General features: G+C 40.3%; 1 protein-coding gene across 9 annotated transcripts in view; it reads left to right on the top strand.

Moving 5' to 3' along the window:
* The window catches only part of VPS13B (vacuolar protein sorting 13 homolog B), a 3,421,660-nt gene that overhangs the window by 601,711 nt on the left and 2,804,196 nt on the right, over positions 1–15,753 (top strand). For all 9 annotated transcript variants that reach the window (XM_069621427.1, XM_069621422.1, XM_069621424.1 and 6 more), the window contains exon 8: positions 12,481–12,743. In XM_069621427.1, the coding sequence (XP_069477528.1) occupies positions 12,481–12,743 (263 nt within the window). The remainder of the gene's footprint in view (positions 1–12,480; positions 12,744–15,753) is intronic.

Here is a 15,753-nt window from a genome sequence, read left to right on the forward strand (position 1 = left end):
TATCATATTTTGCTACCAAATTGCCGAGAGGCTCCATGTATAAAGTAAAAAGCAGTGGTTAGAGAATCGATCCTTGAGGAACACCATATAGTGTCATAGCTGTGATCCCAAATATAGAGGTGAAACAGACACAACATGAATGGCAACCTCCTTAGCCTTTTTTGGTAACATGGGCCGAGGGCAGGCTATACTCTTGGTATTAGCCAATTTGCTTGTTTATAATCGAACGATTATAAATAAATACTAAACATGTGGAGCGTGGGTTGCCCCCTATCCCCATGTTCAGTATTTTTGGCCTTTGGGAGTTGCAGGGGTGTCCCCTGCTTCCTGAACATTGGAGACGGGTGGCCCACAAAAAAAACAAGAAAAGGGAAAAAAAGAAAAAGGGACCCTGCAGCGTCTGATCCGACTCGCGTTCGAGGGACTGATCTGATTCCACTGGCGAAGCAGTGGCGAGCAAGCAGGTACGTAGGGGACGAGGGTGTGGTGTAAGGGATGTTAGGGTATGTTTGGCATAAGTGCAAAGTGATTCACAGTGAAATTGACTACGGTCAATTCCACCGCAAATAATTACACTTCGGTCAAACAACCCAAATCCATACTCTTGAGCAGGGATGTGAACTAGCACATACACACCGAAAAATTGCAATAGTACTGGAGCACCAAAATGAAAGAAATGTCTAAGGTTTCTAGAAAAATACAAAACTTTAAACTAAAAATCCCACCCCTGTAAAGGAAAAGGTAGAGAATGCAGATTTTGGAAGACAAACTGGCAAGAAATTCGTCCACAAATGTTCCAGTTCAATGAAGGTGTTTTTAGAGGTTAGAGAGTCATTTTGGCCCTTAAAGCACAGCTAGCGGAGAAATGGACTTGCTGCATAGGCTCTGCTGTCCTTATCTGATATTATTTATTTCAGCAACAATTAAATGTGCCAGGCTTTCTTGTAGGTTTAATCGCCACGTTCACACAAACACAACTCACCCCTTCCTCCTCAAGATAATTGATAGTTCTGAATTTGAAGATAGGCTTCTCTATCTTGAGACTAACCAACTCGTAGGCTCCCGCCAGTCGGGATTCAGACCTCAGCACGGCACAGAGACGGCCTTAATTGACCTTAAGGCACAAATCGACAAGCTCAACGATATAGGAAATACTGCCATGCTCCTACTGCTTGATTTGTCTGCAGCATCTGACTTGGTGGATCATGCAGTTTTATGCAAACACCTAGCATTGGCTGCCCACTTCTCCAGTGAAGCCATAGCCTGGGTCCAGTCCTTTCTGGACAACAGAACGATGCAAGTCTTCTCCACGTCTGCATCAGCAGACCCAACTCAAACAACATGTGGCGTCCCACAGGGCTTGTGTGTTTTGCCAACTATGTATAATAATTTTACCAAGCCTTTATTTGCCAAATTGGACAGACTGGGTGTCCCCTATACGCATTACATTCGTGACACCCAGATCCTCATTCCCCTTTCGGGCAATTTTGTCTCTGATACAGCCTTGGTAAATGAAATATACATCCACATTCAGGCATGGATGGCAACTCATGGCCTCTGCCTGAATGACGATAAAACTGCGATCTTGATTCTTGGCTCGGCTACTAATCTAAAAAACTTGACACTAACTATGCTGCCTTCAACATCGATGGCAACATAATTACTGTAGTCAAAGAAGTGAAGACGCTCGGCTTCTATCTGGTCTCTACCTTAATCTTTAAAAAACAGGTCAATTCTCTAGCTTCATCAACTGCCTACACCTGCAAACAACTTATTAGATCATGTAGGCCTTTCTTATCACAAGCTAGTTGCATCTTCCTAGCTATTGCTCTCATCTTATCAAAACTTGATTACTGTAACGCCTTATACTTGGGAGCAAATAACTACATTATAAACAAAATACAGACACTGCAAAACAATGCCCTGAACGGCTGTGAACTTCATGACTATAGAGCATGTATCCAACACAAGGAGAGACCATCACTGGCTTAAAATCAGCAATAGGATCCTCTTCAAAACCGTGTCTTTAACCTTCAAATGCCTAAATAACACAACCCAACCCTGCCTTACGCAGGGAATAACAAGAAGAACATCCTCCCACCCTTCCAGGGCAGTCGACTCATATTGCCTCCAAATTCCTAGATTCAGACTATAAAAAAAACAGGCGGAAATAGCTTTCCAGTAAAAGCTGCCCACTACTGGAATGCACTCCCACTTGAGCTCAGAATAGATCAGTCCCACTATAGTTTCAGCCGTAACACTCTTAACTGGCTACGTTCCAATGACCACTACGGCTAATGAGTGCACCAGCATTGAACTGGCGATATATTGATCGCTGAATTAGCATCCACTGCATTGTATATTGACCTTGCTATTATGTATGTATGCATATTTACCTTTACCTGTCTAACCTGTAATCAAGCTTTAAGTATTCTTAATATGCCGTGCGCCCCGTTACCTAAGGGTTTGGTGCGCCCTATAAATTAATAAAGAAACAAACAGCCAAAGGAAGTCCATTACCTTACCTTTTGACTCCCCCTTCATAAACATACATGCAGTGTACATTTGACTTTATTCACAGCGCTCTGCCTTTGTCAAACGTAACCACTGATTTGCACTTTACGTACAGTAGCACGAGTTAAGACTTGTGTGATACAGGGATTACCCTTGCATAAGGTAGAGTGCAGTGTGTAGTGAGGGGCATTGTCAACATTGGGGAGTGTTGTGTGGGTAGGAGATTGAAAGATTTGTATTTGTATTTATTTGTATTTATTACAAATAAATACAAATCTGTCAATCTCCTACCTGGAGGGGTGAACCCATTCCGGTTGGAAGGTTGGGGGAAACTGGGAATTATAGCTCCGGCTTCTGAGAGCTCGACTTAAATTGGGCCGAGACAGGGCTCCAGCTGTCTCCAAAAAGTGCTCTTTAGATGACGCTCGGCCTAGCTCAACCCACTAACCATAGCGGTGCCAAGCCTTTCAAGCAGCCTGCTGGAGTTTGCGCTTCTCATTAAGAAAAAAAGGAGAGGTGGACACACATAAAGGTATGATACCAGTGCACCTGCCTCCCTGTTTGATTCTTAATCGGAGACACTGGCCCCAACAGGCAGCACTTGTACCACACAACTGTTAGTTTGAAGGGCTGCCTGCGAGGCCTCTTTGTGTTTATTAATCATAGGCTCTGACCTCTGCAGGCATTGGCTGGGGCATCCTGCAGGGTTTGGCTTTGTGATTAAGAAACAAAAGGATATGCTAAATGTCCCCGCCTGCCCCTACTTGGGCGGTGCCCCTTTGCTAGGGCCCCCCTCGATCCCTCACCTAACTAAACGCACTGTCTGAGACCCCTTTTGAGGTCTTCACCTGTCATTCTGGCTTTATTGGTTTACGACTGGAGGGCGTTTCTAATTCATTATCGCTGGTAGAAAGATTGTTCTCTATGAAAAATGTAATTGACACCGTTACAAAAAGTATTGATAGAAACACAACCGGTAAAAAGCCACGGAACTCAAAATAAATGCAATCCAGAAATTCAACAGTAATAGGACAAGTCACACAACACCGAATCTTGCATCTGCTCCTTGGTTTATCGCTCAGAGTCGTAGTCTGGGGACGTTTGGTTGGACAATAAGTAGTAAATAGTTTATTTGAAAGAAAATGTCTGGAGTCAGGATGCCTGTATTTTGTAAACAATGCCTATTTTTTGTTTGTCCTAGAAAACCCTCTCTCAGCTTGGTACATACAATCATGTGGTCCCTTAAAGCCGTTTTGAGGGAAATAAAATCAAGGGCCACAAAACCCTCCAATTGTACACAAGAAATGCTATGAAAAGTAGTCTAATACAATCATCCAAGGTAATTTGTCTTCCCACCTTCCCGTCAAGTATCCTGAAAGACATGATCCCACGCTCCCATGGCACTGTATGTGCATGTACAAATATGTCAGGCGCATCACTCCAAGCAACTATCCGATTGTAATCCACAGTAAAAGGTATGCTTGAAATATTCAAGGTCCATGAAGCTGCCACAGGCCGCAGTTGACAAGCCTCGGGATATCGTGCGATGCATTAGAGGGAACTGGCTGCTTCTGAACAGTTTGACAATCTCCACCTTCCTAGCTCCCGAGTCCGGCCTCGGCCTCGGCGAGTGAGATGTCTTGCTCAGCGCCTGTGATTTATTCTCCAGTGCATGCAGCAGCTGTGTGCTCTTGAGCCCTTCCTTTCAAGGTCTAAAGCCAGCGAGAGATATTGCTGTCAGAAGGGATTGCCTCCTGATCCAGCACCCAGAGTCACCGGGGCGGACTAATTGCGCTTTCGTCCTCGGGGCCTTTGCTCAGCATTGCTACGCAAAGGCTAAGTCAATCATATGTTAATAATTCGGCAGCATTTCTCTTCCCTCAGAAATTCCGGATCCGAAATCAGAATGGGTAACTTTAAACTCATAAAAGTGTTGTGGAATTTCTTTTAATGAGATGAAATGTACTCGTCATCTTTCACAACCTCGTGTTTCCAGCTACACGAATTGCAATTAAATTTGTACATTTTTACACTCTAGTTGGTAAGTATTCGTTTCCTGCGGTTTCTACAAAAATGTCTTTGCAGGGGGGGGTGGCTAAGAAGGCTGAGCGATGTACTGCTCTAGGCTCCCCGGGACACTGCAAAGCAGGGCTCCTGTTGGCGCCAGGTCACTTTCGTACACTTAGCTGTATGCATCTTCTATAGGACTTGATGCTCTTGTGTATAAGCCGTTAAATGTGTTCTGGGCTATTTTTTAAGATGATAATGACCTGAAATATGAATTTCCCCAGGCTAAATGACCTCTCTCGTGCAGTTTTAACGGTCCCAATTATGTTTGGGCACAGGTTCAACAACATACGGTTTTAATTATCTCCAGCAGGGGCTGACTTTCTGTATGAAGTTAATATTTACAGCAGCCTTGGCTGCTGTGTGAGGTAGCGAATCTCAACCGTTTCAGACGAAATTGTGTTTTAAAATGCCTACCACACATTGGTTGTAGACACCGCAAGGAATGTCATTGGTACACGTATGACACTAAAAACTGATTCTTTGCGAGTGTAAGCACAGCAGACTATCATTCCAATTCTCTTTGTACTTCCAAAGGTTACCTTTTCATTGAAGCACTTTGAAAGAGTTCCCTGTGATAGTCACTGTATCGCCATAGCTTTTTAAGATATAGGTCCCCATTACATGTTTGCTGGTATCACTAGTCGTAATACCCTTACGTAATTACGTTTACTTCCAGTGGTAATTGCCACCTAATTATGAGTTTCCATTAATTGACTTCGTTGAGAATGGAGGTATTCCCACTTGCACCATTAATGCCATTTCTGTTAAGTAATACCTCCATGCACATGCTGGCGGTTTACAGCTCATAGGTTTTCCAAACCCAAAATAGGCAGCAATAATGTTAGAAACTCTTTTCTCAGCTACCACTGGACTCGTAAGGAGTCTGGTGAGGGTTGTGCTGCTGACAACACACTGGGGGGCCTCTGGTCCACAGGGCCCCCTGAAGTTGGAGATCACTACAGATTTCAAAGGCACCAATAACTGAAGGAAGTGAATGGGGATATGTGATTTCTGTTGTCGAAACCAACAGTATTTTATGGGTTGGAGGTACACTAAAGTCACAGGTACGATTTCTATTTTAGTGTGGCTGGTGTTATGTGACCCTTTTCACAGTTTTGTGAATCAGGTATAATTTGCTCATTTGTGCGACTGCAAATGTATTTGTAAATTTGCCCTAATGTCTTTCCAAGTGGAAAGAGGGACTACATTTCCCATCTCCTCTTCAGCATGAATTGCCAAGGGAGTCTAAGAAGAAGGAGCCCAGCTATGCATGCAGGTTACCACTAAGAACTGATAAAGAAGGGTGGGGAGGAATAACTGCACAGGGGAGGGAGGATGCGGGCTGAGGATTGATTTGTTTTGGTGTACTTCTTAAGGCTTTTCATTTAATCTTTAAACTGTTGCAGAGACGGTGTTGTGTTTTGTAGCAATAAAAATACTTGAAAAAATCTGAACACATAGCTGTACAAAACCATATTGGGCACAGTTCAGTGGACCCCAGAATGATAGTCGGCTATTCTGAACAACGCCTGCTCCAGTTTTCAGATTTTCTGCCATTCTGCTTACCAAACATTTGTGATGTTGCATTTTTGCAAGCTAATGCCGTCTTCTAAGACAAATAATTGATGCTTGTCTAGCCAAATAAATCTTATACACACACTCTGCCATACGACCTGTCTCGACTGTGCTATCACCAAAAAAAACAGACAATCATTTTGAGAATTTGAAGGCAGTCTTTTCTCTTCCGTAAGCTCCGTCCCTCTGTGACTGGAAACCAAAAGCAGTCAAAAACAATCTAATGAGGGCTTTGACTGTAAAGCGTCTTGTAGGTGTCGGGTACACGATTTACATGGTTCCTATTACTGGAATTCCCCTGTTGACACTTGACACCTTTTAGTAAAAGGGTTGTAATGCTATGGACCAACCACTGGATGCCTGACTACATAGCATGTGATTATAAAACCGATACAAGCTGCAAAAATACTATTATTGTTCAGTAACATTTGCTTACAAGGGCCTCTATGTGCAGGATCTATTTTTGTGCGGTCTTTTCCTTTCATTTTACCAACTGATGCCCTATGTTCTAAGGAAATAAAAACCAGTTAGAGTAGGCCAAGCATGTGAACAATTAATCTACAGGTGGAAGTTCCAAGCATTGTCCCTTTGGACAATATAGCATTTTTTTGTTATTCTTTAATGGTGTAGAAAGGAATTTCTTGCATAAATGAGTGAGCACCCCCTTTCTCTCATTCCTACTACCTCCTCTTCCCCCACCACACCTTGGTGAGTGCTATACTGTCCATTTACTGTGTTTGTTTCTCCGTGTGACCTTGGCATTGATTAAAAATGTTTTACATTTTTGCTAAAACTCCTGAATTTGAAATCTTATTTAGATGGCATTTGAGATTTTGAAAAAACCACATGCATATTCATATACTAAGAACCTGCCTCTTTAGTGGTGCTGTTTGAGACTTTATGAAGGATCAGTTGGCCAACCACCTTCTCTAACTCTCATTCAGTCAGTCTGGCAAAAAGTGAATGCAGCATTAATCTTTTCAAGATACTTTCTGCTTCTCTTGGATGAAATGGAGCAGATTCTGTCATATTTTACAGTCAGCAGCACAAAGAGCAGTTTGTGCACTTGAAAAAACATTTATTTTATGAACAAAATATTAACATTAATGATTCTGCTTTACCAATCATTTTGTTAACTATTCCTTATTATTACAGCACTATCTGTAAAGTTGAAATCCAAAGTCTTTTGCAGATTATTTTAGAAAAGCTCTTGGATCTTAATTTTGGGAATGTATGTCCTTTTGATTCTTGCAACCGTGAGGCTCTTTGCAAATGCAAGACATGTCCCTAATGCCTTAACAATGCATGGATATCACTGTCCTTCCTTACTACCCCTTACATGTTTCATCCTTTCCTGCCTTTATAGTTTTTGTTATCACCTAGGTGCTAAACAAATGTTTAACCTGTCCCTCATGGACACTTGCTCAATCTACTGTCTATGTTTTACAAAATACATCCATAGATGATGATTTGATATTGCGTAGAATCCCATTAAGTAGTATTGTATATCCAGCGGCATCCTAAATTGACCATTTCTCAAACCCTTGTCATAGTCCTCAAACCATAGTATTTCTATTTGCCAATTACAAAAAGCAAGTCAGATTCCATTCTTCATTCATTCCAGCAGGATACATAGATTGAAGCTTATGAATCCAAAATACTTGCTTCTTTAAACGTTTTATTTTGTTTGTCACCACCACGTTGATTTCTCTGTATGGTTTCCAACACTTTGAATTTTAGCTGTGAAACTTTGTGGTGTTATTCAAACAAAATGCTGAGCTACCAGAGATTTAAAATTGTTGTTCCTGATATCTCCTTTATGTTCACTGACCTGTTTCTTTGTGGATCTTGTGGTCTCTCCCACACAAACCTTTCCACATGGGCATTTTAAACTGTACACTGTATATTTGGAGTTACGGGTCGCATATTATTTTAGAGGTAGTTTTGCTCTGGTTTGCGGTTGGTATAATGTGTTTCCTGGCATTACATTGTTACAGTACATACAATGAAGACATGGAAAAGTTCCCATTTTAGGAGGTTGTAGATATGTTTGAGAATCCTCATTTTTCAAGATGTCAGCTCGCACCAAATATTCTTTCTGATTTTTGAGTCTTCTGTATGCAATTTTAGAATATGATCTACAGCTCCTTTGTAGCAAGGGTTCTATTTGCAATATGCTCTTGTGTTTCCAAATTAAAGTAACCATCTGATGAGCCTCTGGTCCATAAGTAATGGGAAAAACTAGTTCTGATTCTTCGGGCTATCTGATAATGTACTGTAATAAATCCTCTTGTGTTACTAATGTAGCTTTTCTTTAAGCTTGTTCTTCCACAGATCACGGGTATCCTCTTGATTTTAATTTATGCTGCAAAAAAGGTGCTTCTCTGTGAAATTCATTAACGTGTGAACATATTCTAGCTCTTAAAAAATGTGAGTAAGGCAGATTTTGCACAAGATGTCTTTGATTTAATCAATACCATTAAAGTAAGGTGTTCTTATCTGTCAATTTGTGATGAACCGTGAACTTGAACTTGTTTCCTGGAAGTAACATCACATTGGTGTCTAATATGTGATAACTGATTCTGCAATGGTGAATGTAAATTTTGTGTTATGAATAGAATTCAAAAATGTGAGAAAATTGTTTAGCTCTGGTTCAGAGCCCTGCCATAAAATGAAAACAACATGGATGTATCTCTACCATGCTGTTCCACCCTTTAACCATTGTGCAGATTGTAGGATTACATCTTCTAGGTTTTGCATTAATGTATTTGCATAGGATGGAGCAAACTGTGGCCACATGGATGTTCCTTTCAATTGATTCTGAAATAGCTGTTGTGTAGGCCAAAACGTAGTAGATCACAGAAAAACCTGTGATGAACTTCTCTAGTGTGATATTAATGTAACTGCTTTTGTATGGCACCATTGCCTTCCTCCTGTGGAATATTAGTGTGAAGACATGTCACGTCAAGTGTAACTAGGCAATAATGATCACTTAACACAGTTGTCTCCAACTTGTTTATGAAATCTGTAGTATACTTAATATGATGTGTGTTCTGGATAACTAGAGGTTGTAAGGTATTGTATATGTAGATGCATATTTCTTCGAAGATGGAATCATTCTGTGCCGTGATACGTCTACCTGGTGGTTGTTGAAGATGTTTGTGCACTTTGGGCAAACAGTAGGAAATTGGGTACGTTGGCTGTTTTCTTGAACAATTGTTTGATATTATTGTTTATCCAACCATGTTTCTCCGTCTCTATCAAAATCTTTTATTTTGGACTGTATTGAGAAAGTCGGATCAAAATCCAATTTGTTTGTACGTTTCCATATCATCCGGCTGTTGCTTGCATTCTACTATGTACGTATCACTGTCCATTATTACAATACCACCGCCTTTGTCTGCCGGTTTGATGGTCAGTAGATGGTCTTACTTAATTTGGTCATAATAGCATATTCATGCTTAGAAATATTAGAATACCTTACCTTCTGTTCATACTGAATTCTTAGGCCTATGTGTACAGTTTGTTTGAGAATGCTGAGTGTGTTGGATTGAACTGTAGCTATATATGTGCTTTTACCTTAGTGTTCTTTGTATTCTTCCATGGGTATGTCTTGTATGGGGGGTTCTGTGAATTGTAATTTTAATGCCATTTTTCTGATGAATTTCTCAATCAATAAAGATGTCAAAATAAGAGCTGCTTGTTGCCGGTACAAAGCTACTCTTGGTTGGAAATATTATAGCTGGAGAGATTAATTACAAACTCTTCTTCTGTTGTGGAACTCTGTTGGCTGTTTCTTTTTTCTTTCTCCCTCTATGTATAATCTTTTGTCTGAAAAAAGACCATTAACATAGAACTGGTGCTTGCTGTTGAAGAATGTTTTTGTGGACCCAGTATTGCTTCTTCCTCTACGTCTGTTGATGAACTTGATGGTCTTGAAGATTCCACATTGATCCTATTCGCTTGTCTGCTCAGAAATCCGTTTTGTTACTAGTGGTCTATCTTCCAACTAATTGTATACTCTACCAAACTGATAATCTGTTGTATCATGCTTGAATTTCATCAATTTTGTCTTGTGTAGGTCAGTCTGGTATTCCTCTAGTAATATTAATATGATGAAGAGCCTCTTGAAATTAATTCCCCTGCTTGTGGTGGAATAGTATGCTTTTGGTCTCCTCATTTTCTAACTCTATTTTGCCAATGTCCGCCGTCTATTCCTGAATAGTTAATAAAAGTGAATCCAGTGGGCATTTGTTAAGGATCATTCTTCATTTGATTAGGAACTCTTTGTTATGCCGGCACAGTGTAGGTTGTGATAAGATCTGTCGACTACGTGGAAGTCTATGGATTTGATAATATTGAGACAATATGCCCTGAGGTGGCGGGTGCACCCTGTAGGTAACAGCCTGCTGCCCAAGTTGAGGGCCATAGCACAGTGAGATAAAGGTAAGTTTTACTTTAATTTTACATAAAACCCATATAGGCATCTGTACGGGTGCTCATGGGAAGGTGGAGCGGGGAGCCGGTAAGGGAAGTGCCTGAAACCAATGAAAGTGCTCAGAACGCGGGTGTTCCTTTGTGAATACAGCCCACATTGTAATATTGACTTGTCTTTTCATCAAGAATTCAAGCTGTTTGATGGAACTGCGTTTTAGTTGATCCTTAAGGAGTGTTCCGGTTTTGTCCAAACATTTCTACAATAGCTGGATTGTCGATGTTTCAAATATCTTGATTATATGAGTGTCCCATCGTTCAGGAAGTGGATTCTGTTGAATATTACCATATATATTGATTATCCCAGACCAGGATCAACGATGGATACTGAAAACTAATGTAGAAAATTGAGTGCGAATGATCATTTGGGTATTTGGATAATCAATTTTAGTTGATTCATCGCCACGCTCCCCTAATATTCATTATATAATTAACACATTGAAACAATTGTTTAAATTGAGTTCATTTCGACCGAATCTTGAATTTACAGTTGAAACATTCAATCATGGCACCCATCAAACTTTGCACTCAAGTGCCTGCCAGCATTGCCAGTCTTCTGAAAGTTAATGACTTAATTGGAGTTATAGACCCACTACTGGTGTAATAAAAATGTCTTAACCAGGACTGCCTTCAGCCACTCGGTTTATGAGCACTCTGCGCTCCCTTCACTGAAGTCCTGTTTAAAACCAGCATTGGCAAATCCAACAGTTTTGAATTTTGTTTAGTATTAGTCGTTCGCCAAGCACTGCCATTAGCTGCACAGGTACTCGCATCATTTTGCACCCGCTACCATCATTGGCCAGTCAATACCACTACGGCTGGGCCTGGCAATTGTCTTTCCCATGCCTACACTAAATCCCAAACTCGTGGCATTGCCAATGCTTGTTTTATGTAATCCTTTAACCCTTAAGTTTTGATTGTTTAAAAAAAGAAAAAAAAAGTTAAAACGTTATTCTCTGATAGTTTTCTCTTTAAGTAGGATTTTGTCCAAGTCATCTGTTTTGCAGTGTAGACCAGCATGTCTTTAAAATTGCAGACTTCACCGGAAAGCATCAATGTACATTTAGAAACTTGTGGTCATATACATTATAAATATTGTGTATGGGTTGCCTGGACGAATAGTATTTTTATTGTGTTGTTCATGCTGTCTCTTTGAATAATACAACAAAGACATTTGTGAGTGTTTTGTATGTTTGTATGCTTTTCATAGAAGACACCAATACAGACAGACCCCTGTAAACATGGACTATTGCAGCTCTTGCATCTAAGCAACACACTTGGAAAAGGCTTGTGTGAGTGGTCTGGTTACACACCATTATTGATATATATCTTAATGGAATGTACCTACCCGAAGTTAACTTGTAGAAAATCCTGCACCCAGCATGTAAATGAATCAAACATTCACTAGTAAACACATGTGTTTAAAACATCTACTTGCAGTTTTAGCCCTATAAAGCAGTCATTCTCCCCCACTTGTGTTCAACCATTACACTTTGTGGTTTTGTTAAATGAATGCATTATCATTTCAAAAGTAATGGCTTTTTTGATTTATAGGGACAAAACATCCTGGATACTTTTAGAACTATCAATAATTTGGTGCAAGAAAGTCATAGTCGTACTAGGAACATTTTGTGATGGTGTTCTCCATAGTGGAATTGTATTGTGTGTTGATTACAATACTTGGCTGAGATCAAATTCTAAGTATGACTTCTCTACATAGTTTGTGCCCTTTTTTGATCATTTCCTTCATGGTGTGTATAACCAAACATTTCCGTTTCAAGCTTCCATTGATTCAGTGCATTGACAGTCCCCTTTTTCCTTTTTCAGGTGGAGAAGATGCAGGTGGTACACAAGTACAGTATCCTGGCCAATTTAATACCCAAGATGTGTACTCGCCGCAAGATGATCAGCAGGGATGGGTGTCGTGGGCATGGTCTTTCGTGCCTGCTATTGTAAGTTATGAAAATGAAGGCGAAGAAGGCTACACCGGATTTGATGATGGAAACTCGCCACATCTTAAGTCCCTGCCGCTTAAAGATCCAATTGTTTCTGTGGGATTCTATTGTACAAAGGCAACTGTCACTTTCAAGGTATGGGTCTGTCTGGCAAGTCCCAGATGTGGGTCAGTTCTTCTGCATTACTTAATTTGACATTACTTAAAAGTCTTTGAAGAAAACGTTAAGAGCTCTTCTTAAGTTTCCTTGATCAAGGTACCTGCTTTGGGCTTGAAAGTGCCAAACAGTGAACACGGTATTTGTTTAAGTAGATTGGTCAGGCCTCTAGTAGAACCAGCCAAGCATTTTCACTTAAGTCATACAAGGTGTTTCCTGATGGCAAATGAGGATGCATCTTGGTGTGCATGGTGTCCTCTGTCATTCCAGTATGTTGCATTATTGAACCAGGCAGCAAGATGCTGAGGAAACTAGAGATCACTAGTGAATTCTTAACATGACCAGATATTGCTTAGTCATGCAAACCATCAAGATGCATACAAGAGCTTTGTTAGTGTCCTTGCCATGCAGAACCTAAATGTTTGTGTCTGCTTCATAACAGTAGACATTACTTTCTTATCATAATTGCAGAATTTAAAGGAATTTTGAACTATGCAAATGAATGTGGTAATCTCGCAATCTGGGTATGACACGTTCATTCTTGTTATATAATTGTTCTTTTGCAACGCATTTAATAATGCGAGCCCGGGATTCGAACCTGTTACTATGCCTTGTCTTGCTTCCAAGACAAATGCGTTGCCCCTGAGCTATCCTCCCGGACTAAGTCATCTTGAAAACTGCTAACTTTAATGGATTGGTTGAAACTCAATAGACCGCATTTTAAGTTATATCTTCTTATTGACCAAACATTTGGGCGCTGCATGTTTCAATAATAAAATATGCATTTTATTGTATAAGTAACACTACTTTAACACCTGACCAAATTGCCCAGTAGGAGCTTGCTGGAAAAAGGACACTGTTACACATTTTCTGTAATATTGCAGACATGAAAGGTCTCCAAGTGTTTCCTGAAATACTGCTCCTGTTCTGTGGATTAGCCCCTACCCATGCACCGCAGATATCTGATCCTATCGTTGAGTACACAAGCTGACGAGCAGACTACCCTTATCCAAGCACGAGCTGGGAAAGAATGGGGCTGTTTGCGCCCTGGGCCTGATGTAAGCCGACTTGGCATACCGAACCTGGGGGCAGGAGTGTAGTATGGTGCACACTGCCATGCTGATGTGGCTCTACTTGTTCAGAGTCTACGGGCAGTCGTTCGGGCAAGATTGTTCACACTGGCAAAGCCTCTGTCCAACAAAGCCTGGTATACGTAATGGGTAGTAAGGACACCTAAGTGCTAGCTTCTATCACCTGGCTGTCTGCACAATGTGACCCCAGTTATGAAGTTGTGCCTTCAGGAGCGGATTCAAAAGTTGTGAATCCGGAATGTATACTGAACAAGCCAGTCCTGGGCTTTTGGAATGTAACTTGTCTTAGTGTTTCAAATGTGTGCACTTTGTTTCTGGTTACCGGTTCTTTCTAAGCTACTATTGATCCATTAGTTTTTATAGCTGACTGTGGCCCTTCCCATGAGGTCTCCTGGGGAAGTAACCCGCCCATGTTAACATCTTGCAGGTTGCGGAAACTCCCAATGCATGGCAGCTCAGTGTTCCATGGGGACGATGACTGCTTTTTAAATGGTGAGCGAGGGGCGGGATTGCACCCCCACCTCCCAATGAATTTCCCTTTATCCGGTTGTGAAAATATATCTTTGAATGGCTCTGAAAAAGCTGGGGCTGTTACTTACAAGCGAATGAATAGTCCTTGAAATAATTATAAATGCTCTTTTGAGTCCTATATATATTATTTTGAGAAGTACTGATTGTGTAAATAAGAATGCACATATTTTAAAGTCATATCCATCACATGTTACGTACTTGTAGATGCCCCGTTCTCTGTTTATTGTAGCTTTTGGCGTCGTTTAGGAAAACCTATTTTAATCCACCCCCTTAAGTGTGTTGTTTTCTTTATATCGATACTTATTCATACAATGGCACAATGTCAACGTATATCAAGCCTGCTTGAGATGTGCCTTTTTTATGTTTGTTGTTATATTTTCCGCAAATCTTTTTTTTTATTGTTAATTAAAGTTGAGCATTATAACTTAAGGGGGGAAACATTTGAATTGCTTGTTCTACTTAGATGCAAGGAATGCATGGAATTAATTTGCGGTTCATGTTTTGGTCAAAATGGAAGGTCAGGTTTCTGCATTAGCATTGTGAGCTGGGGATGCCATTACAGTTTGCACAATCAAGACACATTAAATGTAGCTTTTTTGTAATAATGTTGAGAATTGTTCTTGTAATGTTTGAGTTCTTTAATCAATTAATTGCTTTTCCTCAATAATTGCAGACAGCTGAGCCACGATCTTTTTTTAATGCACCGTTTTGCTAGAGAATTCAGAATCGAGAATTATTCTTTGAAACATCAATCATGTGTACACAACAGTCGTGCAAACAAAAAAGAGCCTTAGTTATTTTTTCTTCTAAAATGAGTAATACTTGATGCAGTCTGTATTTTGAAACTCTGCTTTTTCGTATTTAGTTGTTTTCGTTCTTGCTATTTCCTTTGCTTTTCTCCTTTCAGATAGTATCCTTCAATTATTCCAGAATTCTCTGTTTAAAGTTTTAGACTCTGTTTTTTCAAAACTTTAAGAAGACATTATTTTATTTTATTCCTTCTGTGCATTTCATGAAAGTGTTAATTTAGCATGTGTACAAATGTATACTAATGCAGTTTTAACGTCTGCCTCAAGTTTCAGGGTGTCCCTCTGAAAATGGGAACTTCTTATACCGCAACCTTTTAACCTTTTTATTTCTCCCTTCAGCTAGCTCAACACAGCAACATGTGGTTGCATTAAATCTCTTACATTACACATTTCCCTAATATATAATACATTTAAAAACGCATGAACAAGCTGTTTTCTGTCAAGTTTCTGTCAATGAAACGCATAAATTGGGAATCAGACGCACACACAACACGGGACGAATGTACCAAAGGCTCTTTCCAAATGCAAAAAAGCTGAGCGAAGAAAACGGAGCCCTGA

The sequence above is a fragment of the Ambystoma mexicanum genome, chromosome 5q (genome assembly GCF_040938575.1).
Source record: "Ambystoma mexicanum isolate Mex_15411 chromosome 5q, UKY_AmexF1_1, whole genome shotgun sequence".
Classification (NCBI taxonomy): domain Eukaryota; kingdom Metazoa; phylum Chordata; class Amphibia; order Caudata; family Ambystomatidae; genus Ambystoma; species Ambystoma mexicanum.